This window comes from Rutidosis leptorrhynchoides, chromosome 9 (genome assembly GCF_046630445.1).
Source record: "Rutidosis leptorrhynchoides isolate AG116_Rl617_1_P2 chromosome 9, CSIRO_AGI_Rlap_v1, whole genome shotgun sequence".
Lineage (NCBI taxonomy): Eukaryota > Viridiplantae > Streptophyta > Magnoliopsida > Asterales > Asteraceae > Rutidosis > Rutidosis leptorrhynchoides.
Window position 1 is genome coordinate 68817593 of NC_092341.1, and position 27789 is coordinate 68845381.

At 33.0% G+C, this 27789-nt stretch overlaps 2 protein-coding genes across 3 annotated transcripts; both read right to left on the reverse strand.

Annotated features, from left to right (window-relative positions):
• Positions 1-10265: 10265 nt before the first annotated feature.
• On the reverse strand, positions 10266-13040 carry LOC139867278 (pentatricopeptide repeat-containing protein At3g53170). Its single transcript, XM_071855620.1, has 3 exons — positions 12495-13040; positions 11291-12386; positions 10266-10719 (listed from the first exon to the last, which is right to left on the reverse strand). The coding sequence occupies exons 1-3, from the start codon at positions 12846-12848 to the stop codon at positions 10697-10699; spliced, it is 1473 nt and encodes a 490-aa protein (XP_071711721.1). The 5' UTR covers positions 12849-13040; the 3' UTR covers positions 10266-10696.
• Positions 13041-21948: 8908 nt separating this feature from the next.
• LOC139866528 (uncharacterized) lies at positions 21949-27294 on the reverse strand. Of its 2 annotated transcripts, none has more exons than XM_071854779.1 (9): positions 27098-27294; positions 25729-25902; positions 24733-25138; positions 24081-24346; positions 23911-23979; positions 23762-23818; positions 23369-23421; positions 23208-23283; positions 21949-22997 (listed from the first exon to the last, which is right to left on the reverse strand). In XM_071854779.1, the coding sequence occupies exons 1-9, from the start codon at positions 27139-27141 to the stop codon at positions 22082-22084; spliced, it is 2061 nt and encodes a 686-aa protein (XP_071710880.1). In that variant the 5' UTR covers positions 27142-27294; the 3' UTR covers positions 21949-22081. The 2 variants fall into 2 exon arrangements, with proteins under 2 accessions (XP_071710880.1, XP_071710881.1); XM_071854780.1 differs by lacking the exon at positions 27098-27294 and adding an exon at positions 26971-27022.
• Positions 27295-27789: the final 495 nt, after the last annotated feature.

Consider the following 27789-nt stretch of genomic DNA (forward strand, 5'->3'; position numbering starts at 1 on the left):
AAAGTAAATTAATATAGCGTTGAGCTTTGTTTAAAAAAAGATTCCCTGTGGAACGAACCGGACTTACTAAAAACTACACTACTGTACGATTAGGTACACTGCCTATAAGTGTTGTAGCAAGGTTTAAGTATATCCATTCTATAAATAAATAAATATCTTGTGTAAAATTTTATCGTATTTAATAGTTTTTCCTAGTAAAATATAAACTATTTCGTATCCCTTAGCTTTGACATCAGCGAGTGATTAATTCAAGTCTATATATACGAAATTTGGAATTTGTTCCTGTATAATTTGCATTTGCATCACAAACAGTACCGTCAGTAATTATTATCAGAAGCTCATGTTAGGATATTAGGACCCAAACAACGCTAGTAATTCTACAAGACTACTAGCCGAGTAGTGATTCTATCAAGATCACTCAAACCCACTTAATGAACGAAAGATAATAAATGCGTAAATGTAAGAACGACACAAGATATAACGTGGTTATATGCAATCGGTGTGATTGCTTTAGTCCACGGACCAACTAGAGAGTGTTTATTACTGAGAATCTGTATTTGGTGTGTTACAATTGCATACAATGAGTTCTATATATAGGAGAAAACAAGAACACCATGACAACTAGCTAGGAATCTTCATCATGACAAGTAATCATCTTGTTTACCAACTAGCCATGCTTTCCACCTTGTAATGGCATGATCACAGCCCTAATTTTAGGTGTAAAGTGATTAACTTTGCACCTAAAGTGAAAGGAGGCCAAAGCATGCTCGGATGTAAAGGTTGCAACTTGCCAACTTGCTGCCAGACACCAGATGCGCCGCATCTGATGTGTGATGCGCCGCATCACTTGCTTTTCACGTTCCAAATTCATGTACCAGCACTCGATGCGCCGCATCGAGATGGTGATGCGCCGCATCTGACCCCTGATGCGCCATATCAGCTCAATGCTCCGCATCAATAAATCTCGGACTATTTTGCTCGATGAATGCGCCGCACCCGTGTTGGAACAGTTTTTTTTTCTTCTTCTCGCTTTGTATAAATGTCTCCATAATCTAACAAATCTCCCACTTGGAGACTTTGAACAAAACTCCAATCATATCAATGAATTAACCAAGAACATTAAACCACCTTCGATTACCGCCAAATACCATTTGGGACAAGCACGCTCAACACATTCTTCGGATGAGTAGACTTTCGATAAAAGGTCTTCAATACTACTTGTTAAACTTGTAACACCATTCACATCTCTAGCTGGGGTCTTCTCTCATCAATTCATGAGAAGACCAATTGAGGTAATGCAAAACCTCAATTTCTCCGTCGTAACCACCTTAGTAAACATATCGGCAGGATTCTTCTTACCAAGGATTTTCTCCAAGAATAAAGTGCGATCATTTATATGTTGTCGAATAAAATGATACCTTATCTTGATGTGTTTCGTTCGACTATGAAACACTGGATTCTTCCCAAGATGAACTGCACTTTGATTATCACAATACAAGACGCAATAGTCTTGTCTTTTACCCAACTCACCTAAGAAGTTCTTCAACCACACTAGCTCTTTAGAAGCTTCCGCAATAGCCATGTATTCGGATTCGGTGGTTGACAAAGCAACACTCTTTTGCAATCGAGATAACCAACTAATCGCCGTCTTCCCCATTGTGAAAATATAACCCGTAGTGCTTTTCCCCGAATCATCACATCCACCCAAATTAGCATCCGCATAACCTCTAAGTATGAGATTGTTTTTGGAGAAACACAATCCCATATTAGAAGTACCCTTCAAATAACGAAGCAACCATTTGACCGCTTCCCAATGCTCTTTTCCCGGATTAGACATATAACGACTTACAACTCCCACTGCTTGAGCAATATCGGGTCTTGTACAAACCATGGCATACATAATACTACCCACGGCCGATGCATATGGAACCTTTTCCATATCCTTCTTGTCTCTTTCCGTCTTTGGTGATTGACTTTTCGATAACTTTAAGGTGCTTCCCAAAGGCATAGAACGGGCCTTTGAATCTTCCATGTTGAACCTCTATACTACTTTCTCAATATATTTGGATTGAGACAAGTATAGAGTACCCTTCAAACGATCACGCACAATACTCATGCCAAGTATTTGCCTAGCACCGCCAAGATCTTTCATCTCGAATTCTCGAGAAAGTAATCCCTTCAACTTGTTAATTTCGGACATGTTTGAACCTGCAAGTAACATGTCATCAACATACAACAATAAGATTATCAACATACAACAATAAGATTATGTAAGAAGACTTGAATTTCTTCAAGTAGCAACAGTGATCCGCTTCACATCTTAAGAAACCAATCTTCTTCATAAACTCGTCAAACTTCAAGTACCATTGCCGAGGTGCTTGCTTCAACCCATACAAACTTTTCTTTAGCTTACAAACCCACTTCTCTTTACCCTTTACCTCAAAGCCCTCGGGTTGCCTCATGTAGATCTCTTCAACAAGATCACCATGTAAGAATGCAGTTTTTACATCTAGTTGCTCAAGATGTAAGTCTTCGGATGCAACCATAGAAAGTACCAAATGGATAGTAGTCATTTTAACTACCGGTGAAAATATCTCTTTGTAGTCAACCCCTTCCTTTTGTTGAAAGCCTTTGACTACCAAATGAGCCTTGTACCTTTTCTTGCTATCCATCTCATTCTTGATTCTATATACCCATTTGCTTTGCAATGCCCTTTTATCATGAGGTAACTTCACTAGTGACCAAGTCTTGTTCTTCTCAAGTGATCCCATCTCTTCTTTCATGGCAAGTTCCCATTGTATGGATTCTTTTGTTTTTCTTGCCTCAAAGTAACTTTCGGGTTCACCATTCTCGGTATAGAGCAAGTAGTTTGCTGATGGAGAATACCTAGGATTAGGTTTGGGCACTCTAGTCGAGCGTCTTGGTGTAGGAGTAACCGGAATGGTTGGACCGGTTTCATTTGTGTCCTCCTCATCACTAGAACTCGCACTATGTTCGGAATCATCACCGCTTTCCGAATCATCCCCATCATTAGCATTTTCCGATGCCTCACCGTTGTTTGGCAATTCATTGTTCCCCGTACTCCCACTAGAACCTGCAAGATCATCAATAGAAACATCATCAAAAGTAACTTGACTCGGTTTAGGACTCCCAGTTTCCGGTTTGCCATAGACCGAATCTTCATCAAAAGTAACATCTCGCGAACGAATTACTTTTCTAGCTTCGTTGTCCCAAGAACGATAGCCCATATCATCCGACCCGTAGCCTGTGAAGGTACACTTCTTTGACTTAGCTTCAAGCTTGTCTTTATCCGCATCTTTGGTCTTCACATATGCATTACACCCAAAGATCCTAAGGTGACCATAACTCACCTTCTTACCTTGCCATTCTTCCTCGGGAATTCGGAAACCCAACGGTGTTGAGGGTCCCCTATTTATCAAATAAGCCGCCGTGTTAACTGCATCCGCCCAAAACATTTTAGGCAAACCGGCATGTAGTCTCATACTCTTAGCCCTTTCATTTAACGTACGATTCATACGTTCGGCGACCCCATTGTGTTGCGGTGTCTCCGGTACCGTTTTCAACATTCTAATACCGAGCTTTGCACAATGGTCTTTAAACTCAAGACTACCATATTCCCCTCCATTATCCGACTTCAAGCTCTTGACTTTCAAGTTAGTTTCATTTTCTACCATAGCTTTCCACTTCACAAAAGTATTAAATACATCGGATTTAGCTTTAAGAAAATAAACCCATGCCTTTCGAGTGGAGTCTTCAATGAAGGTGACATAATAGCGAGAACCTCCATGTGATTCTACATTGGTTGGACCAAACACATCCGTATGAACGAGCTCCAATTTCTCCAACTTAGGTGCATTCCCTGATTTCCCAAAGGTCACCTTCTTTTGCTTCCCATATACACATGGTTCGCAAAACCCAAGTTCTACCTTTTTCAAATCCGGAATTCTCCCACTCGAAACAAGCATCTTCATACCCTTCTCACTCATATGCCCGAGTCTTCGGTGCCATAGAGTTGATTCGGACACAACATTAATCGTAGCAACCACCGTGTCTTCATCAAACACTTCAACCATATAAAGAGTTCCCCTTTTATGTCCACGAGCCACAATACTACTACCCTTAACCACCTTCCATTGGCGGTTTTCAAAAGTAACTGCGTTACCTTCATCATCTAATTGACCAACCGAAATAAGTTTCCTTTTCAATTTAGGAATGTACCTTACGTTCTTCAAAGTTCAATTAGAACCAAGAGTAGTCTTCAAAACAACATCTCCAATGCCCTCTATGTTGAGTTGCTTGTTGTCTGCCAATCTCACCTTGCCTTGATATGAACGAAAATTCTTCATCATGCTTTTGATACGAGTAGCATGAAACGAAGCTCCCGAATCCAAAATCCAAGACTCCATAGAATTTTCAACACTACACAAAAGTGCATCATCACTTTCCCCTTCGGCTAACTTTACACCTTTCGCGAAACCATTTTTGCAATTCCTTTGAAAGTGCCCCTTTTGATTGCAACCCCAACAAGTAACTTCACTTCTATCCTTCGATGAATTCCTCTTCTTAGACTTCTTCCTACCCTTCTTCTCACCGCGTTCAAATTTTCTACCACGGTTGTTGGTACTTAACAAAGAACCGGGTGTCGATTCTCCCGAGTTTCTTCTATGAGTATCTTCACCAAGAATCAAATCCCTTATAGCTTCAAACGCTAGCTTAGTAGTTCCCGTAGAGCTACTAACCGCGGTAACCGTACCCGACCAACTTTCCGGTAATGATGAAAGCAAGATAAGTGCTTTTAGTTCATCATCAAACTTAATCTCTACCGATTCAAGTCTTGAAACGATATTATTAAATTCATTGATATGATCCGTTGCACTCGTACCTTCCTTCATCTTAGTATTAAACAATTGACGCATGAGAAATACCTTATTTGCAGCTGTAGGTTTCTCATACATGTTAGAGAGTGCTTTCAAGCAAGCAAACGTCGTCTTCTCATTCACAACGTTGTATGCAACGTTCTTAGCAAGTGAAAGACGAATAGCACCCAAAGCTTGACGATCCAAAAGCGACCAATCGGCATCGTCCATGCTTTCGGGCTTGGTCTCTAACAAGGGTTGGTGTAGCTTCTTTTGATACAAGTAATCTTCAATTTGCATCTTCCAAAAGCCAAAGTCTCTCCCATCGAATCGGTCGATTCTAAACTTCCCATCTTCCGCCATCGTTCCCTTAACGAAACCTTGTGCTCTAGATACCAGTTGTTAGGATATTAGGACCCAAACAACGCTAGTAATTCTACAAGACTACTAGCCGAGTAGTGATTCTATCAAGATCACTCAAAACCAAATACAGATTCTCAGTAATAAACACTCTCTAGTTGATCCGTGGACTAAAGCAATCACACCGATTGCATATAACCACGTTATATCTTGTGTCGTTCTTACATTTACGCATTTATTATCTTTCGTTCATTAAGTGGGTTTGAGTGATCTTGATAGAATCACTACTCGGCAAGTAGTCTTGTAGAATTACAAGCGTTGTTTGGGTCCTAATATCCTAACAGCTCGGCATGGAAAAATCGACCTACCTATAAGCAATGAGGTTCTTCTAGAGGTAACATTTATAAAATAAGCCACGGAAATCTAAATAAGTTAAAGCTTAACTTTCAAGAGAAACTTGACTACTTGCTTGCTATTAAGAATTGAACGAGAAAAGAAAGGTCGGTGTAACTAATATGTGGCCATGGGACCAATTAACAAGTTGTCCGGATTCAGGTCTCTATAAATGATATTCAATGAATGTAGATATTCCAATGCAAGAACATGATCTTTGCATGCGATATATATATATATATATATATATATATATATATATATATATATATATATATATATATATATATATATATATATATATATATATATAAAGTAGTTGTAACTGTGATCTTGATCTTTGCATGCGATATATTGAGTATATGCTTTCATATAAAGTAGTTGTAACGAGTGATTAATTCAAGTCTATATATACGAAATTTGGAATTTGTTCCTGTATAATTTGCATTTGCATCACAAACAGTACCGTCAGTAATTATTATCAGAAGTTCGGCATGGAAAAATCGACCTACCTATAAGCGATGAGGTTCTTCTAGAGGTAACATTTATGAAATAAGCCACGGAAATCTAAATAAGTTAAAGCTTAACTTTCAAGAGAAACTTGACTACTTGCTTGCTATTAACAATTGAACGAGAAAAGAAAGGTCGGTGTAACTAATATGTTAAGGGAGCAAAGAAGTTATGACCTTCATGTGGCCATGGGACCAATTAACAAGTTGTCCGGATTCAGGTCTCTATAAATGATATTCAATGAATATAGATACTCCAATGCAAGAACATGATCTTGATCTTTGCATGCGATATATATATATATATATATATATATATATATATATATATATATATATATATATATATATATATATATATATATATATATATATATACACATAAAGTAGTTGTAACTGTGATCTTGATCTTTGCATGCGATATATTGAGTATATGCTTTCATATAAGGCATAATGTTGTGATTGATTTTTATATTTTCATTTATTTCAAAATTGAACCAATTTCAAACATTGAGAGACCATACAGAGTTGAAAGAAGCTAATAAACACATTGAACGTTTGATTAAATGAAAAAAATGGTAATAGAGAGTTGAAATTAGCAAAAAGTGAAATCTGCATTTAAAGGGAATCATTTACAAACTAAGCGTTAAGTGTATTTAGTCTTCACTGATAGATAGAACCGGACGAACCAGTTGATTTAAGAACAAGAACAAGAACAAGTCGAAAAGATAACCAAAGGATGCAAGGATAATAAAAGACAAAAAATTTCAGTGAAATTAATAAAATTGCCCAACGAAAAAGATGATAAATTAATAAATTGAAGAAAAGCAAATGTAAAGCTCGAAGAAAAGCCTGAAGATGCAAAAATGATGGCAGATCACCACAGCTATGAGCTACTCAGAGTAAAAGAGAGTTCGTCGAAATCAACCATGAAAAAATAGTTGATTAGATGAAGAGAATCATAAATTCAATATTTCAATATATTACTATTAAAACTAAAATATTGGGTTGTTAGGGGAATCTCGTATATAGATAGTTTTTTTGTTTAGATGTTTGCTTTCTAGGTGCGAACTTCCTAGTCTATTGTATAATTTGTTGAAGGCGTTTTTCGTTTAGTATGAATATTAGTTATAAACAGTATATCTATATCTATTTTCGGTACATCTCAGTTATACTATTTTTCAGTTCTGAGGAACGTATAAAAATCACACACCTGAAAAGTTGAGCGACAAAGAAATGTAGAGAATGCGCATTTTACTTCCATTTAATCATTAACAAGAATGTAAACATTCATTGAGTACATGCTTCCGTATAAGGCATAATGTTGTGATTAACTTTTATATTTTCATTCATTTAAGAATTAACCCAATTTCAAATATGGGGATCTACTTGATAATTGATTTTGCCTGCATAGTTGTACGCAATAGTTTTTATATTTCTCCGTTATATCTACATGTTATTCGATGGTCTGTATATGTATCTGTGTATAGGTTCCTGTACATATGTATATAGGTATACGTGTATATGCCGCTTTAGCTATGTACATGTATTTAGGTTATATGCATATGTATATATTTGTATCTATTTATGTATGTGTGTATGTATCTAAGTGCATGTATTTAGGTGTATGTATGCATGTCTGTATCTATACCTATGTATATGTTTGTACCTATATATGTATATATATGTATGGATGTATCTAAGTGAATGTATTTAGGTTATATCTATGAATGTATCTATACGTATATGTATTTAGGTATGGGTATTTATATATGCTTATGTGTGTGTGTGTCTCTATGTGCATGTATCTAGGTGTATGTATGTATGTATCTTTACTTAGATATATATATCTATGAAAATACCTATATGTTTATATGTTTATGTATTGGTATTTATACCTGCCTATGTGTGTGTGGGGGTATATATATGTGTGTATGTGTATGTGTATATGTGTGTCTGGGTGTGTGGGTGTGCGCGTGGAAGGGTGGGTGTTTATTTTGCTTGTTTGTAGGCCTACTTGAAATTACATATCTCTGCGCACTATATTATCCATGCTATTTGTCATATTGTTATGCTTTACTTGCTATATGTGTCCTCTTTTTATGGCTACTTTGTATGATTGCATCTTCCTAGGCGCACTTAACTCTTACAGGTACGTATCATTTGGCCTCACTTTTTGTTTTTATGAGCATTTCTGACCGGAGGTCCTTTAGGAAACAATCACTTTTGATTCTAGAGTAGAGGGAGGGAAGACCTGATCTAGTCGCGGGTTCTATACCCGAGGGTGGAGCAGTGACTTCCTTCTAATCTAGGGTACGAGAAATGATTGTCTACAACTTACAATTTTTATGGTGCTAATGACTTTAAACTTAGATAGTCATTTTTATGGTGCTACAACTTACGAAAAATATATCCAGTTCCAAAAAAGAAAATATTTAATATTCAATTTAATTTTATCTTCAACTTACGATTTTTTACAAAAAATAAATAAATAATAAAGTGATTAAACAAACCTTATTTAAAACAATAAAAGCATGTGCAACCAGTACAGAGTAAAAGAGGATTTCGGAAATGAAGTACTTGTTGATGATGAGAAGATAAGAGATAATAAAACGTTCAGCAACTAAACTGAAGCCATTCTTATCTGCTAATCTTTAATTTACGATTCTTAATAAAATAAAATGATTATAGAATACAAATACAAACCTTATAAAAGTACAAAGTAAAAGGGGTTTTGAGATCTGAAGTACTTGTTGAAAATGAGAGAGAACAAAATGTTCAGCAACTAAAGGCATTGACTGAGACGACTTCTTATATGATTATAAACCCTAATACGCATATGGGCTTATGTGATGGGCCTTGGTGAGTTACTTCCTTCTTTTTATCTAATGGGCCAATTAACATGTTCAGATTTATCTATGCGTAGCGATCCATCTACTGATGGGCAACTGGACCCAATTAAACCTTTTGATGGGCCAGATGTTTCATTTGGATTTTGTGATACGGCTGGTTAAAGAAAAAGCATTCAGTATTGATGACCCTAATGTGATTAACGGTGAACAAAAAGTTTGATGGTTCGCTTTCGCCGTAAGAAAAAGAATAAGAGAGAATTAGATCAGCATCATTTTCTCAATGAGAAATAAACAATTGAAAAGTACGAGATTTAACTTGTGTCTTCGGGCGATTGATTCGATGAAGAATAAGGAGGAGGAAGAAGACGACGTTGATGAAAATGATTTTTCATCCTCTAATCTGAATCTATAAAGTCTTTGCTACGTCCATTGATCCAAGTTGTATATTCAACGCGTTTTATTTTCATGGTAATCTAGTTGTATCTCGGGCTTGAGCTGAGGTCGAGCTTTATGAAAATCAAACGAGCCTAGCTCAAACACTACCAAGTTCGGGTTCGACTCGGCATGTTTACAACCCGTATGTGTGTGATTTAAGTGGGGTGATTTTAGGGAAGACTGATTCAAGGATAATAGGAGGCGCCTAACGTGATATCATATGTAATACGAGTATTATATTTATATTTATATTTAATAAAAGTATTTATATATAATTCTGTGTAGCAGTTTTTTTTTTTTTTTTTTTTGCAAAAAATATGACTCATATAGGAACGAAGAGGTTTTTAAAAAGAAAACGTCAACAACTAGGAAAATACAAAAGGGAGAATTTGAGGAGGCTCGAACCTAGAAAACTACAAAGAAAATAACAATGAATTATCTATAACCGAGCCTTATCCGCAAAACCAATAAACCACAAACAACAAATCGAACATAACAAAGATGAAACCACAAACGCCAAACACGAGACCGTATCCCAAGCTAAAACAATGTACAAAGGAATCGAAAAAGACAAGTGAACCAAGATGAAACCACCTATGAAGCTACCTTTTTTAGATTGCTATTCTATTTTCCCTCGAATTCTTTTACCCTACCGATTGTCAAACTTGAAAGAAATGACGTTAGAGGATCTGTCACCTATTAAGGTTGCCGAAGGAGGAGTTACCACGCCATGAACACCCAATCGACCTTCATTAGCCACACCAAAAATTTAAGAACTACCACCGAAACTCCCACGAGCATCATCGAACAAATTTTCTAGATAGATTACTACACATCAAAACCCTAACACGAAACTCTTATATTTATAGGAAAACTCTCAACTTGTTATAAAAGATTAGTTACTCCACAAGACAGAATTACTTTAGAATGTGTATTCTGAGTCCAATTAGATACTTACACATATTACTACACATTAACGTATGAGGTAATCAGCTTGTTCAACTTCTCTGATTCCAGCGTAGCACAGTATTAACCTCTTTATAATGCATTACACGTTGATCTTTACCTCAATAAGCATCTCTTCAAAAGGTCTGATTCTGAAAGTTTTAAATGAGTACTCCGTATTAGTTACTGTGTTCCATGGCCCACACATGAAGTGGTGGCTGTATGTTGATTTGCATTGTGATGTTAGGGTGTGGGCCACCATCACCCAAACAGAAGCCCAAAGACTTGTATCTCACAGATGATGCACTAGTAGTGAATTACCATATTAGCCTTCACTCAGCCTTGCTCCTGACCATATTAATTTATACAACAACATATCAGTCCTGCTTTTGAATTTAACATCAGTGAAAAAAACTAGAGGTGTCAAATTCAAACAATTTACTCATGAATGAGTCAAGCCAGGTAATACTAAATCTTGAACGGGTAAAAAATAGGTTCAGAAAAAGATTCACTGAAAAAATATTACAAGTCAAATGGGTAGCAAACGTATAACTTGTGTATCATATTTTGGATATTTCGGATCAACGTCAACCTAACTAGACCCGTTTCAGCCCCTGCCCAAAAGTTACCCGTTCAGTCCCAAACCTATTCTGATCAGTAACACAACCCACTTACTTCGCTACCTTCAAGATAAACCTCAACGATATGCATCTAAAGTGATTAGTCAGTTTTGGGTGCTGACAAAAACCTATTCTAATCCTGATTACCTGATTATTCATGGTCAATATAATCAGATTTGGAGGAAAAAATTAGCATATTACAGTAAGAAACTGATTATAAACACATGTAAAAATACGTAACTATTCTACTCCTTTAGTCAATAATCACTCGAGAAAGTCAAAAGTAATCAACAAAGAACCTGGATTAAGTTCTGTCTTATTAATCTTATTTTCCAAAGTTCGAGCAGCTTCCCCCATTCCTTTGGCTTTATGCGCATGAATCATGGTTGCAAAAGTAATACTATCCGGCTCACAATTTCTATCCTTCATTAATAACAACATTTCACCCATTCTTTTCATATCGCCAGCCTGTCCATAAACGCTAATAACACTATTAAAAAAAGTCGTATCAAGAGTCACATCAGAATTTTCTATCTGTCTCATAATCAATTCAATCTTCTTCATAAGTCCCGCTTTTCCATAACCACTCACAAGAATACAATAAGTAACCGCATTAGGCTTCATTCCTATATGCTTCATTTTATAAAAAAACTCCTCCATTTTCTCAATTTCCCCGGCCCTTTTAAACGTTTCAATAATTACATTAAACGTAATGACAGTTGGAGGAATAAACCTTTTGTTCATATATTCCATAACGGACCCCATTTTATCGTACATGCCAGCTGTCCCGTACGACTTAATCAAGATATTAAAAGTCATTACATTAGGTTTTATACCCATCAGTTGAAATTCATCGAACCAATTCTCCATTTTTACAATCATTTTTAAATTCCCGTACGCACCAATAACCGAATTAAACGTGAAAACATCGGGAAGACAAGTCCCTTCTTCAAGCATATCTGTTAACACATTTTCCATTAAATCAAACAATCCCGCCTTACCATACCCATCGATTATGGTATTATACGTAACAATGCTGCATTTGATACCCGAACGTGCCATGTCAGCAAGAATTTGTTCAATCATATCAAACCGTTTAAGCTTCATGCAACAGTTGATTAAGATTGAATAGGTGTATACATCAGGTTTGCAATCTGGCATCAACTTCATATCATCAATGATTTCTAATGCTTTTTCAAGGAGACCAGAGTAACCGTACGCACTAACAAGCGCCGTATAAACATCAATAGTTGGTTTGAGCCCATCTTGCAACAAGACCTCGAAAAGCAAACTAGCTTTTGTGGGCTGTTTGCATTTTCCGAGCATAACCAGTAGCATTGTGTACGTTTGGCATCTTGGCTCGTACCAATGTTGATTGCGAAGAAGATCAAATATCTGAACATAATTCAACGCATCATCATCATATCATTCAAATAACCAATTCATATAGATGATTAGTAGTAATTAAGGATTGAAGTAATATATGAAAATGCGCGAACCTACCTTGAGAGCAGACTCCCATCGTTTATGTCGAATGGCATTATCCAAAGCTTCAAGAAGTAATTTAGGCGAAAAGCGGTTATGCTTAACAGTGGTGTGATTGGCTTTTCTTTCAATAGCTTCAATGGCAGCTTCTGAGCGTAGAATATGAGACAATTGTTTATCAGTTGATTTTTGGATACCTTCTGAAGATGGGACCCGAGACTTGTTTCTGGCTGCTGTAATAAGTAAAGATGGTTGTTTTGCATATGGGTGTGGGCGTTCGTTCAGGCATTTGATCAAACAGTTGGTGGGTGAGTAAAGTAATGAGGATGATAGGTTGCATAGGTGACCATGGTGGTGTATATCGAGCTCCATCTTGAAAGAAAAACATATGCAGGGTGATTAGACCTTGAGATTGAAATTGGGAGGAAGTGACTTTTGAATTTTTGTTGATTATTGTAGACGATAAGATTCGGCCTCTCGAGCTATCATCCAGCAGCTCAAACCGTAAAGTGTAATTTGAAGATAAGTAAATTTGGTAAATGTAGTCGCAATTCACATGCTAAATTTACTCTTATGAGTAATTTGAAGGTGACAGTAATCGTGTTTTGGTTGTGTTTTGTTACTCCATTGTGTTTTGGCTTTGGAAATTTCCGACCAAATTTAAACTTTAAATCTTTACATCATTCCGACACGATAAGCAAAGTTTGTTATGAATTTTAAACTATGTTCATACATTCAATTAACCTCGACCAAGTTTCGTCGATTCACGAACCAGTACATAAATGGATATGATTATATATATATATATATATATATATATATATATATATATATATATATATATATATATATATATATATATATATATATATATATATATATTATAACTTGAAAATATTAACAAAGTATTAAACGAATAATACTTTACATGAACGTATTTGTTTCAATATGATTAGCGATGGAATTAGAAGATAATATCAAATGATTGATTTATCGGATTACGAGTCTCTGTTGAGAGGTCCACTTTAATTTAGGAAACTTTTCCTTTTTAACGGTATTCGGAATAATTGGTAAAGTGATTTATTAGAAAGAACAAAAGTGTCAATTAACGGGAACTAGACAAGGGTTAGTGGAGATTCCCGTTTGATTTTCAATTTATGCTTTACAATAATTGTCTCGTGACTTTTGATAAGATAAACTATTAAACTTGTATATTAATTAACGTGGAAGTAAGATTGTAGAATATAGATAACTTAGAAAATGGATATCGACAAGTTAAGTAAATTAACGTTTTACATTAAAATGATTTTATACGTTTACCTAACCTTTAGACTTTATATCACGTTGCACCAACAAACGTTAAAAACTTGAAACCTATGAAAAGTATATTTAATCTTACTTCTCTAAAATGTTTTACGATATAACAACTTCTACTAATATAACCTTTTTAGTAAAATGATTCTTAAATATACTTAGTTTTGGAAAACAAAGTTTTCATATTTATTTAATATTGTTTCAAACGTACAAAAACAATTTTTAAAGAACTTTATTAGTGAAACGTCTTATAAGATAAATTGTTCATAAGTTTTAAGGAACTAATTAAAGCTTGTATTATATATATATATATATATATATATATATATATATATATATATATATATATATATATATATATATATAGTTTCAAAAAATTAAAAACGTGATACGACATGATATTTCTGTTACTTAAACGTTTTGAACTTTGAAATATAATTAGATAGATATTTCAATTATATATGAGATATACAAAATTATATTTTAAGTAATAATATATATATATATATATATATATATATATATATATATATATATATATATATATATATATATATTTTACAAACGCGTTAATGTATAATTTAAAACGTTTCGATATTATTAAACGTATTTTAATAATCAAACGAGACTTTGATTTATAGAAGCAAATAACCACAACACTCAAATGCATAAGTTACACTTTGTGTAAGATTGTTTGTTAATGATTTAAGACTATAGTTTGATAAGAGTACGAGTCACTAAACGTGAAAGGCTAGTTTCTCAGCGTACGAAACGTCATTCGAGAAACCGAAACCGAGACACTAGTCGAGTGACAACGTACGAGACTTTGGAACCAAAATTTTAAGTTAACTATACATATAAATATAATATAATATAATATATAAGTAATTATATAAATTAAATAAATATATATATTAAATAAATATATATATTAAATAAATATATATTAAATAAATATATAAAAGTGTCGGCAGCCCTTTTGATCGTGTATATGAGCTGGCCAAGGAGCCCATGCGATCGCATGGCCCCAAGGCACATAAACCATGCGATCGCATGGCTTGTGATGAGGGGTCAAGTCTTTAAATCCAACGAATTCGTTTCAGTTTATACACACACATATACATCGATATGTATTACTCCCTCTGTTATTATAATTATTTATATTATTATTATTATTATTATTATTATTATTATTATTATTATTATTATTATTATTATTATTATTATTATTATTATTATCATCATCATCATCATCATCATCATCATTATTATTATTATTATTATTATTATTATTATTATTATTATTATTATTATTATTATTATTATTATTATTATTATTATTATTATTATTAGGAGTATTAAGATTAGTAATATTTATACATAAAATACTACGACGGAGTGCTGTTCGGGTAGATTCAAGGTGGGTTTTTCGAGTAGGATAGGGCTAAGGAAATTATGGGTTATAGCTATGGAGGTGATGGGTATGGTTCATGGGTATGCTCGTGAGGTCAATTGAAAGGACCCGTTCATATACATTATAAATGATTCACAATAGTTGATTACATCGCAAGGTATTTGACCTCTATATGATACATTTTACAAACATTGCATTAGTTTTTAAAAGACAAACTTTCTTTACAACGAAAGTTGACGGCATGCACACCATTTCATAATACATCCATCTATAATTGGCTTAATAATAATCTTGATGAACTCAATGACTCGAATGCAACGTCTTTCAAAATATGCCATGAATGACTCCAAGTAATATCCTTAAAATGAGCTAATGCACAGCGGAAGATTTCTTTAATACCTGAGAATAAACATGCTTTAAAGTGTCAACCAAAAGGTTGGTGAGTTCATAGGTTTATCATAACAATCATTTCAATATATTAATAGACCACAAGATTTCCGTTTATAAATATATGTACACTCGCAAGTGTATTAAACCGTTCTGCTTATGTTGAGGCCTCAGTAACCAACCTTAACAATAATATAATAAGTCATCTTCGTAAAGATGGATATGTACACTCGCAAGTGTATAAATAATCCTCGAAGTACTAAACATCCGCCCACTAGTTCTTATGTCTAGTGCAGCCTACAGGATGGGGGTGTTAAGCCCGATAGATCTATCTTTAGGATTCGCGCTTACATGCTCTTATAACATGTAACTAAATTACCTAGCACATCAATCCGCAGAATATCATTTTTAATCACTTGTCTCTATTTCGTAAAGCATTTATAAAAGCAGCGCATGTATTCTCAGCCCAAAAATATATATTGCAAAAGCAATTAAAAAGGGAGCAAATGAAACTCACCATACTGTATTTCGTAGTAAAAATACATATAACGTCATTTAACAAGTGCAAGGTTGGCATCGGATTCACGAACCTATATTAATTATATATATTTATATGTTGGTCAATATTTGTCTAACAATTTTTGGTCAAGTCATAGTGTACCACAATCCTAATGCTCGAGACTAGTATGCAAAAGTCAACAAAAGTCAACTCGACCCAAAATGACTTCTAAAATTTATACGTGTTTATTATATAACTTAACTATAGTCGTTTTATATATTTAAATATATTTATAATAATAAAAGTCATTTATTAATAAAAATTTATATTAACGTTTATATATGATAAAATATACTTTTATATATCTTAAGTAGTAAAATTTATAAAGTTCACTTAATATCGTAAAACTATAATGGTAAGTATTATTAATGTAATTATATTACGCGTGGTGAAAAATATCTTTGTATCCCTATTTATTTGATAAAATAATATTGATCATAATAATAATAAGTAAAAGTTGTATTATTTTGTAATAATAATAATTATTATTCTATAAAAAAAATAACAATATTTATATTTACTAAAAATGTTATTATGATAAAATGATAATACTAACATAATAGTAATAATGATATTTTATAATAACAATGATATTTCCATTAAAATAATAACGACGATAGTAATAATGATCATTTTAACAATAATACTAAAATTCAGTTGACTATAACTTCTAATCCGTTCATCAAAACCATTCGATATCTAAATGAAAAGTTCTTAATTTTTCGCTAGCTTTCCAACGACATGCATATCATATACCCTATCTCAGTAGCATATGTATCTAATTCAGAATTCAACAAACCTATCTAAGGACAATATCGAATGTACAAGTATGCATAATCCTATATACTCGAGCACTAGTCAGGGATACACTATTGATATATAAAAGTTAAGTTATGAGTGCTCACGTATCAATATTGAGATTCAATATTGCAGGAAAGTACGTAGACGCAACGGAGACGATAAACACTAGATTGACCTCACGAGCATACCCATGAACCATACCCATCACCTCCATAGCTATAACCCATAATTTCCTTAGCTTCGACTCATTCAAAAAAAACTATTTTGAAATCACTTGGACAGCACTCCGTCGTAATATTTTATGTATACTAATAATATCTTGAAATAATACAAAGAAAATATATATATGTAATTCGATTGAGAGAGTTTAGAGAAATATATTTTCAAGTTTCTATGAAATAATGAAATCTATTGAATTCTATTTATAACAGATTTTTGAATTATTAAAGTGAATTATTAAAGTATGAATTATTAAAATGAATTATTAAAGTATGAATTATTAAAGTAAATTATTAAAGTGAATTATTAAAGTATGAATTATTAAAGTGAATTATTAAAGTGAATTATTAAAGTATGAATTATTAAAGTGAATTATTAAAGTATGAATTATTAAATTGAATTATTAAAGTATGAATTATTAAAGTTAAAGTAAGATAAAAGTAAAGTAAAGTAAAGGTAAAGTATAGTAAAAGTATAAAACTATATACGTATAATACGCGTATAAGTATATATAATATTAATTTAAATCGTTATATATATTTAATAAAATAAAATATAAATATCGTTATCTTTATCATACTGGTTAAGTAATGAGTTATCAAAAGTGATTCTAGATATTTATAAAAGATATATACGTTTTAATAATAAAGTTCTTTTTAAACTGAAAACGTTTTTTGTACTTTTGAAACTAAATTAATAGAATATTATGGAAACCAATTCTCCACTAACTTTTGTCTAACTTTCGTAAATGACACTTTTTATTTTTATTTATAAATAGCTTTACAAATTATTCTGAATATCGTTAAGAGGAATAGATTTTCTCAAATCATAGTGGACCTCTCAACAGAGACTTGTAATCATAATTCAATGTTTTTGATAATTCAATCATTTAATATATTTTTTTAATTTCATCGAAAATCATATTGAAACAAATACGTTCGTGTTAGGTATTATACGTTTAATACTTTATTAATATTCTCAAGTTATAATATATATATACATATACATATCTATTTATATATAACGGTTCGTGAATCGTCGGAATTTGGTCGAGGTTATAATGAATGTATGAACACAGTTTAAAATTCTTGAGATTTAACTTAACAAACTTTGCTTATCGTGTCGGAATAATATAAAGATTAAAGTTTAAATTTGGTCAAAAATTTCCGGGTCGTCACATCAATCTAGTGTTTATCATCTCCGTTGCGTCTACGTACCTTTCCTGCAATATTGAATCTCAATATTGATACGTAAGCGCTTAAAATTTAATTTTTACATATTAATAGTGCATCCTTGACTAGTGCTCGAGAATATAGGATTATGCATGCTTGTACTTTTGATATTGCCATTAGATAGGATATGTTGAATCCTGAATTAGTTACGTATGCGGTTGAGATAAGGTATATGATATGCATGTCGTTGGAAAGCTAGCGAAAAATTAAGAACTTTTCATTTAGAACTCGAATGATTTCGATGAACAGATTAGAAATTATAGTCAACTGAATTTTAGTATTATTGTTAAAATGATTATTATTACTATCGTCGTTACTATTTTTATCTAGTAATTATTATTATTATTATTATGATTAATAATATTATCATTTTTAATATAAGTATAATTAGTAGAAGAATTTTTATTGTTATTAATATTATTATTATTATCATTATTAATATTATCATTATGATTAATATTTTTATTATTATTATCATTAAAATAGTTATTAGTATTATCATTATAATAATTATTATTATTAGTATTATTATCACTAAAATTGATATTAGTATCATCTAACTATTATGACTAATATTATTATCATTATTATGAATGCGATATAAAATACGACTAAAAGATATTCTACAAATTGATTAGGAAATGATGAGTATGAGTATCATGATGAAATTAAAATATTATAAGATATTGAATTAGATAAAATTATCGTTCTTATTATTTTTATCATTTTATTTAAAAGAATTATTAATATTAAAACTATCATTTTTTACTAAAATTATCATTTTTAATAGAAATATCATTGTTATTATAAAATATCATTATTATTATCAGCTTAGTACTATTATTAATAAAAATTATCATTTTAATATCATTTTTAGTAAATATAAATATAGATATTTTATTAGCAGAATAATAATAACTATTATTACAAAATAATACAACTTATAATTATTATTGTTATTATCGATATTATTTTATCAAATAAATATGTAATACAAAGATATTTTATTACACGTAATATAATTACATAAATGATACCTATCATTATATTTCTATGATATTAAATGAACTTTATAAATTTATTTACTTAAGATATATAAAAGTATATTTTTATCATATACAAATTTTAAATATAAATTTTATTAACAAATGACTTTTAAAAATATTAAATATATAAACGACGATATTCAAGTTATATAATAACCATGAATAAATTTTGGAAATCATTTTGAGTCAAAATGACTTTTGTTGACCTTTGCATATTAGTCTCGAGCATTAGGATTGTGATACACTATGACCTGACTTAAATTGTTAGACAAATATTGACCAACATATATATATATATATATATATATATATATATATATATATATATATATATATATATATATATATATATATATATATATATATATATATATATATATATATATATATATATATATATATATATATAATTTAGGTTCGTGAATCCGAGGCCAACCTTGCACTTGTTCAATGACGTTATATGTATTTTTACTACGAAATACAGTATGGTGAGTTTCATTTGCCTTTTTACCCTTTATATTTTTGGGCTGAGAATACATGCGAAATTTTTATAAATGTTTTACGAAATAGACACAAATAATCGAAACTACATTATATGGTTGAATGATCGAAGCCGAATATGCCCCTTTTGCTTGGTAGCCTAAGAATTAGTAAACCGATCTACTAATTGACGCGAATCCTAAAGATAGATCTATTGGGCCTAACGAACCCCATCCAAAGTACCAGATGCTTTAGTACTTCGAATTCGTTTTTATCATGTCCGAAGGATTTCCCGAAATGATAGGGGATATTCTTATATGCATCTTGTTAATGTCGGTTACCAGGTGTTCAATCCATATGAATGATTTTTGTCTCTATGCATGGGACGTATATTTATGAGAACTGGAAATGAAATTCATGTGGTCTATTAAAATGATGAAAATTAATGATTATGATAAACTAATGAACTCACCAACCTTTTGGTTGACACTTTAAAGCATGTTTATTCTCAGGTATTAAAGAAGTCTTCCGCTGTGCATTAGCTCATTTTAACGATATTATTTGGAGTCATTCATGGCATATTTCGCAAGATGTTGCATTCGAGTCGTTGAGTTCATCAAGATTATTATTAAGTCAATTATAGTTGAATGTATTATGAAATGGTATGCATACTGTCAACTTTCGATGTAAAGAAAGTTTGTCTTTTAAAAACGAATGCAATGTCTGTAAAATGTATCATATAGAGGTCAAATAACTCGCGATGTAATCAACTATTGTGAATCGTTTATAATGTATATGAATGGGTCCTTTCAAATATTACAGAAAATGTAGGCTCTTAATGGTTAAGAGAGTGTTTCTGCTCTGAATGGTTCAGAGCTTAATTCTGAACCATTCAGCACCATATGTCATTCAGAGGTCAGAAACAAACGCATTGAATGCTGAATGGTTCAGCATTCAGTGCTGAACCATTCCATTAAGAGGTAAACAATCGCACCCTAAATGAATATGGTTTTTACGCTTAAACTATCGAAAAAGAAGAGGATTATATTTACTCGGTTGTATCTAATGGGATAACTCAATGACTGTTTCCAACCTATTTCTGTAGCACTTGTGAAGTTGTGTGTCTTGAATCTAAGAATACTTTGCGAAGTAAATTGTCGATAACATAAATTATGCGAGACTTTACCATTGTGACCATAAGTTTTTATGCAACCTCCATTTAGTTGATTTTTCTTTTTTTAACGGCGATATCGATATCGAATGCTCCATTTATTCACTCACACAACGAGAAAACCCAATTCGCGATGATTTTGGCAGTACCGCCGAAGGTTGGGAAAACACCCCCAGAGACCTTCCAAATCGCATTGATGTTGACAGTACCATCAAAGGTTGGAAACTCTCTGCTTGGAATGGGAATCGAACCTGGGTTGACAGTACCCCAAGTCACTCAAGCCATGTTTCGGTTTCATTTAGTTGATTTGAAAATACAAAATGCTCGTAACTGAAGATGTTACGAATTAAACTATTTTTTCCAGATTGGGGGTGAGTTCCTTGCCCTCCAAAAACTCCTCCATTGGTAAAATCTCATTTTACAACATATGTAGGTAGATAAAGAATGTTAAAAACGATTATAGCTTCGTACATTTAAGTAAAGATACTCGTTCTTGCAAATTCACCAATCACTAGACTGGATATATTTACGTATGTGGATTAGGCCTAATTGTATACACAAATTCACCATCACCAATTATTAGACGAGATGTATTTACGTATTTAGATTAGGCCTAATTATATACATGGACACGGTCCATTGAGATTTTAGCATTATGGTTTTTCTGTGCTAATGAGTAAGGGCATCTTTACAATTTCTTTAGGCATAATATCATAAAAGTTTTTAAATAACTTATCTCCTACTTTCTCTGCTTTAGGGTATGTATGCTTATATGTATTGGTTTTAGGTAATATAAACTAGCCAAACTTTCGAGGCAACATCTTTTAATATATAGATCTTCAAGACCAATCATCAGAAAACCCAATCTTACTACACTAATCAAACATCTCCATCCACTTAAATTACGTTAAAGGATAATTTGACCGGATATTTACAAAACCATCTCTTAACTTCTACGTATACCAAAATTACAACTTACACATCATTGATCTTTCTTCTTCAATCTTAACGCCTTATGCTTTGTAACAGGCGCCACAAGCAACAAACGCGACATTACGTATCCCATCAGTTCTTCACGGTGAGAAAACGTAAAATCCAAATGCGCGTACTCAAATTCGTTATAACTAACCTCAACACCTGCGTCCCTCATTAACCTATAATGTTTCCTAACCATCGATGGACGGATCACCTTATCTTTCCTCCCGGCAACAACGTCCACCGGGACATCAATCAATCCATAACATTCCCCCAAATCCAACGGTTCAGATGAACCGTACATTTGCATGTTCGCTAAACGACTACCACAATCAAACATCCTAAATTTACGCGCATGTTTCATTTGAGCTAAATGAAGCGCTACACCGAACGAAACACCGGGCATATCATTCATATTATAATGAGGTAACCCTAACACTCCAACCCAATTTGAATTATCGCCACCTAGTAAATAACCAATTAGTGTTTGCACGACACCGCCAACAGCAGGGTAATTATGGAAATCACGTGCTAATTTGTTAACCAACATGCGAAAAAACCTTGTTGGTATGTACAAACCGGGTACGAGGGGTTGTAAAACGGGTGCAAACCAAAGGAGAAAGTGTTCGAGTGCGGTTAATAGAAATGTCGAGTCGTGATGGAAGCCAGCTGGCGATAAAAGGATTAATCTTGAGATATGGTGCGGTTTTTCTTCTATACGTCGGGTTATGAGGTACATGAGGATTGCAGCTCCTCCTAAGCTGTGGCAAATTGCACAAAGTTTGTAAGGCTGCTCGGTGTTCGTTTCTTCTGTATCGAGTTCTGATGAAGATTTTAATTCGGATGTTTTCACTTCGTGGATTTTGTTGATCATGGCTGGTATGTCTTCGATCCCATGTTCATTGATTGAGTAACGCCAGTACCTATGCATCAAAAATATCAAAATACTTGTATAAATATAAATAAGTATTTTTAGAAGATGCATCCAGATTCAATACGATTTAAATATTTAATAAATGTACGATTTTAAGAAACTTTGAGGAATGGGTCTCGACTCAACCCATGACCCGTTTTGACCCAGACCCGTTTGTCAGGTATACAATTTATCCATGTATCCAGGTCAAGGAGCTTACTCTCGGGAAGAGATATTCTTGTTAATATGTTCTCGTGAAACTAGACCACGAAAATTACCCAGGAAGACGTCATAACCTGAAAGAGAAAAATAAAATCATAGTGTCATATGCATTGTCCATCATAAAGATTTGTATGCTAGTGAACAAGTATATTTGCAAACCTTGATCAAAAGCTGCAAAAGCTGGTGAGCCAACAACTCCATTAGAAACCCAACTGGAGGAAAAATAAGAAAAAAAAATTCAAGTTTATACATATTAACAAGCTTACATGTATGTCATCCGTTATTGTTAAACGTTGCATTGTGTCCTAACTGATCTTTCTATGTTATTGTTTTTCTGAAGACATAATCTGTCTGCGCAAACTTACAAATATGCTTCTTAGTGCTGCAAACATGATCAAGTTATTTTGCAGACATAAAACCAAACAGTTTTCACTATTCATCACACAGACCTTTGGGCCATATCTTCTCTACAGACATGGTCCGAGACAAAAACATTTTAAAAAACAAACAACACCTAACTTAACCAAGCAGTAGCAAGATGATAAAACTCACCCCATAGATGAATCAAAGACTCCGTGTTGTAGATATACCACCTTTCTAGCATCACGCCTATATAAGAAGAGAAACCCATAAGTCAAAGATACACATGTCAATATAATGATAAGTAAATTTATAAAGTAAAAAACAAGAATAACTTCTACCTTGGAATCCGTTCCAAAAGAAGAACATATCCATCAGTGGTAACCACTTTGATAGCTTCATACGGATACCTGAAAGGAAACATTATTTAAGACTTATGATGCGCACAATTGCAAGTCCAAATTAGTAAAGATGTAACGACATCTTTAAAGAAAAAAAACGGAACTTCTACCCAAGCTCTGTAATGACATCTTGACAAGTGCGTCCATCTGTATTCAACGAATTATTCACACTAGTCCTCCTTTCTGTCGGAGTAGGGTCGTCTTCAGCGAGAGTGGCGGTGGCAACATACGCAGTTGAATCATCGGAGCAAGCAACGGGAGACGACCACCTCATTAATGATCTTAGAGAGTCCCATGGAGAAAGAAAACAAGACGCTACCTTGTGAATACCATCAAATATGGTTTCTATACAAATCTCCATTCCAAGATGTAGATCCTGATATTACAGAAACGAGAGTGTAAATATGTATCTGTTATGCAACAAGAAATATTTCTAGTATCTTATGATACTTAGGGTGACAATATGGGTGGGTTGGGTAACGGGTCAAATTGGGTTCAGTTCAAAATAGGTACTAGTTTGTGCCGGTTCAATAGAGTTTGAATTAGGTTGACCTAAAGTACTCATGTCCAAAAACTTAATTTCTATATAAATACTTACATAACCGATTGATTGTAAATTTACTTATAATTTCAGTTTCAATTGATAATCTGAATTTTTGAATAAAATGATTTTAGAGAACTCATATTATAAGTAAAATTAGGACACCATTCCTTTAAAGCTACTAACTTTATCTTAACCAACTAGACATTAGATTAACAAACCTCTATAACCCCACGTCTTCTGTCTGTAGCACGTTGAACAACATGATCCAAAGCTTTACCAGCAGTATGCACTTGTAAATTCTGTACACTCTTCAGGGTATCGGTGGGTCCCTTTAAGCCTTTGGTCAAAAACATGCTATACAAATGAAATGGAATCCCAAGTACTAGCCTTGCAGGAAGTAAAAGCCACACGAATATGGAAAAAATCCAATGTTTTTCACGCTTTGTGAAGCTGCTTGCCCTGGAGAATCTAGAACTTGTTGACGATGGAGATGCAGGAAATATGTAATCATCATCATCCTCGTCATCATACTCATCTGCTTCGTCAGATGAATAATCTACACTTGATGCTGAGTCAGACTCCACGGATAATTCGTGAACGAATTGGTTGAAGGAAGACACCCCACTAACAAGAAAATGAAAGCAGTGTCAACAAGGGAAAGGATGTATTGAAAGATCTGTATTAAATATAGGAGTTCATATTGAGAAAATTAAAACTAATTTGAATACATCATTTTAAGATATTACTACCATATTAAACTCAACAAAATTAATACAACAAGATAGCTTAAAATAATGAACACTTGCGGAAAATTTTAGTAGCGCAAATCCATATATACCATAACTATGCCCTCTATCATTTTTTCAATCGAAAACTTACAAGCAGGTCGTATAGATGTAAATATAAATATAAATATAAATATGGGTCGTATAAAAGGCAAGCATGATTTGGAAGATCAAATGTAATCAATATAAAATGTTATATAAGTACCAATACATGAATTATACTCCATTCGATAAAGTATAGAGACAGTGAAAATGGCACTACATTATAAATATGTACGCATACACTATAACAAACAACTAAACTACCTAATGAATTGACGATTGACGATTATTATTCATTGGAAACAAGCTGCCTACTTTCACCAAATTCTGGCCCCCATAAAATTTATCCAACTTAAATAACACAAAAAATGTCACATAAAAGCTTACTTCTCCATCCAACGAGGAAGCCGAGGTCCACGAAATGATGGTCTGAGCTCCCAACCATGAATCCCTTCAAGCATGTTAGTTTTACCAGGCATAATAGCCAACAATAATGCTGATATTCCATTTATCAGCCTCAGAATAATATTCAACGACTCATACGTAATCGTTTTTACAGACCTACAGAAAAAAAGATGAGATTCTGTAAGACACACAAGCAGTCAACACATAATCATAGAAGACAGAGTAGTCCTTTTTCCCTAATTTTGAACCAAATTCTGGTTTCTGATTGTAAAATTATCAACATTAGCTTCAATTGATTACATATTATACACCTATATCTAAAACGTAAACGGGAAATGAATAGTACTACTCTTTTTCCAATTTTCACAAACTTAACCCCCTAACTTTCAATACAATACAAATCGAACCCCCACTTTATACGTTTATTTTTTCCCAAATTTTACAAGCTTCCCCCCTAACTTTTATTAAAATACAAAACGAACCCCCACTTTACTAAATTTTTTTTTCCTAATATTCACTTTTCACAAACTTAACCCCTAACTTTTATTAAAATACAAATCGAACCCCCACTTTATACGTAAATTTTTTTCAAATTTCACAAACTTAACCCACTAACTTTTAACGAACCACCACTTTACTAACTTTTTTTTTTCTTTCTAATATTCACTTTTCACAAACTTAACCCCCTAACTTTTATTAAAATACAAATCGAACCCCCACTTTATACGTAAATTTTTTTCAAATTTCACAAACTTAACCCACTAACTTTTATTAAAATACAAATCGAACCCCACTTTACTAACTTTTTTTTTTTAAAAATAAAATCCGAACGCTAAAAGAAGCAACTTTCACAAAAGGAACAACCCTTCAATGTTATGTCGAAAAAAATTCTTTTTTACAAAATAGATAAAGACTTTTTTTTAACTCTCATTCAAAACGGAGCACCCGGCGCGAAGCAAGGGCTCACAACTAGTTTAGACTAATTAATCACACGTATGATTTCAAAATTTTGCATGAACAGGAAAATCAGTACATAACAAATAATAATTCAATGTAACGTTCCAAATTATGACCTAATATAAGAAAACTGGAAACACGAATACTAAACCCTAACATGATAACGTGTAATTTATCATAATATCATCAATTTCAATTTTCCTGTTTAAGCAAGTGATTAAATCCTCAATTCACCATTAATTAATCAAACTTTTCAAATTAACTTACAAATTGAACCGATCAATCGATCATACATCAAAAGTTGTAACATGAATCAGTATCATCATATCAACACTCATGTAACAAGTATTGAATTTAATCGAATAAGAGAGATAAGATAGAGACAGAAACTAACTCTTTAGTGACAGCAAGGAAGTTGTCAACGAACCGTTGTATCATTTGTATGTGTGCGTATGTGTATATATGTATATGTAAGTATGTAATAAGTGTGTGTAATAATAGAATAAATAAAATAAATAAAATTAGAATAATTTGTTGGCTTTGGATTAGTAGTGGTGGCAAAACAGGATCAAAAACCAGATCTAGAATCGAATTGAAACCCGAAAAATTCGGATTTTTTGTAACTTTGATTTTAGAAAGAGAAAGTTTAACTTGTAGAGAGAGAGAGATAAACGTGGAGGAATGGAGTAGGGATGAGCAGATTTCCCGATTTTCCGAAACCGAACCGGTACCGTACCGGTACCGGTACCGAAAATCGGTACCGATCGGGATTCGGTATCGGTTCCGGTCCTTGATTTTAAGCTAGTTCGGTATCGGTATTTTTCGGTACGGTACCATTCGGTATTGGTCTAATTCGGTATCGGTATTTTTCGGTACGGTACCGAAAAATATCGAAAAAACGTATTTAAACCGTATTAAATACATGTAAAAATCGAAAAAAATGTAAATTCGGGACAAACAGTATAATACCGAAAATTACCGGTACCGAACCGGTACCGGTATTGAAAAAACGGTACGGTACCGGTATTCGAAATTGGGTAAATTCGGTACCGGTACTTTTCGGTTCCGGTACGGTTCGGTACCGGT

What these genes read in the sequence shown, in the direction of transcription:
- LOC139866528 (XM_071854779.1), bottom strand. Translation starts at nt 27,141, where the DNA reads ATGATACAACGGTTCGTTGACAACTTCCTTGCTGTCACTAAAGA. An exon ending in TTCCTTGCTGTCACTAAAGA is followed by an intron (nt 25,903 to 27,097) that starts GTTAGTTTCTGT and finishes TTTTTTCTGTAG; the next exon opens with GTCTGTAAAAACGATTACGT. An exon ending in CTTTTGGAACGGATTCCAAG is followed by an intron (nt 23,819 to 23,910) that starts GTAGAAGTTATT and finishes CTTCTTATATAG; the next exon opens with GCGTGATGCTAGAAAGGTGG.
- LOC139867278 (XM_071855620.1), bottom strand. Translation starts at nt 12,848, where the DNA reads ATGGAGCTCGATATACACCACCATGGTCACCTATGCAACCTATCATCC. An exon ending in GATGGGAGTCTGCTCTCAAG is followed by an intron (nt 12,387 to 12,494) that starts GTAGGTTCGCGC and finishes AATTATGTTCAG; the next exon opens with ATATTTGATCTTCTTCGCAA. An exon ending in TAAGACAGAACTTAATCCAG is followed by an intron (nt 10,720 to 11,290) that starts GTTCTTTGTTGA and finishes TAATATGGTCAG; the next exon opens with GAGCAAGGCTGAGTGAAGGC.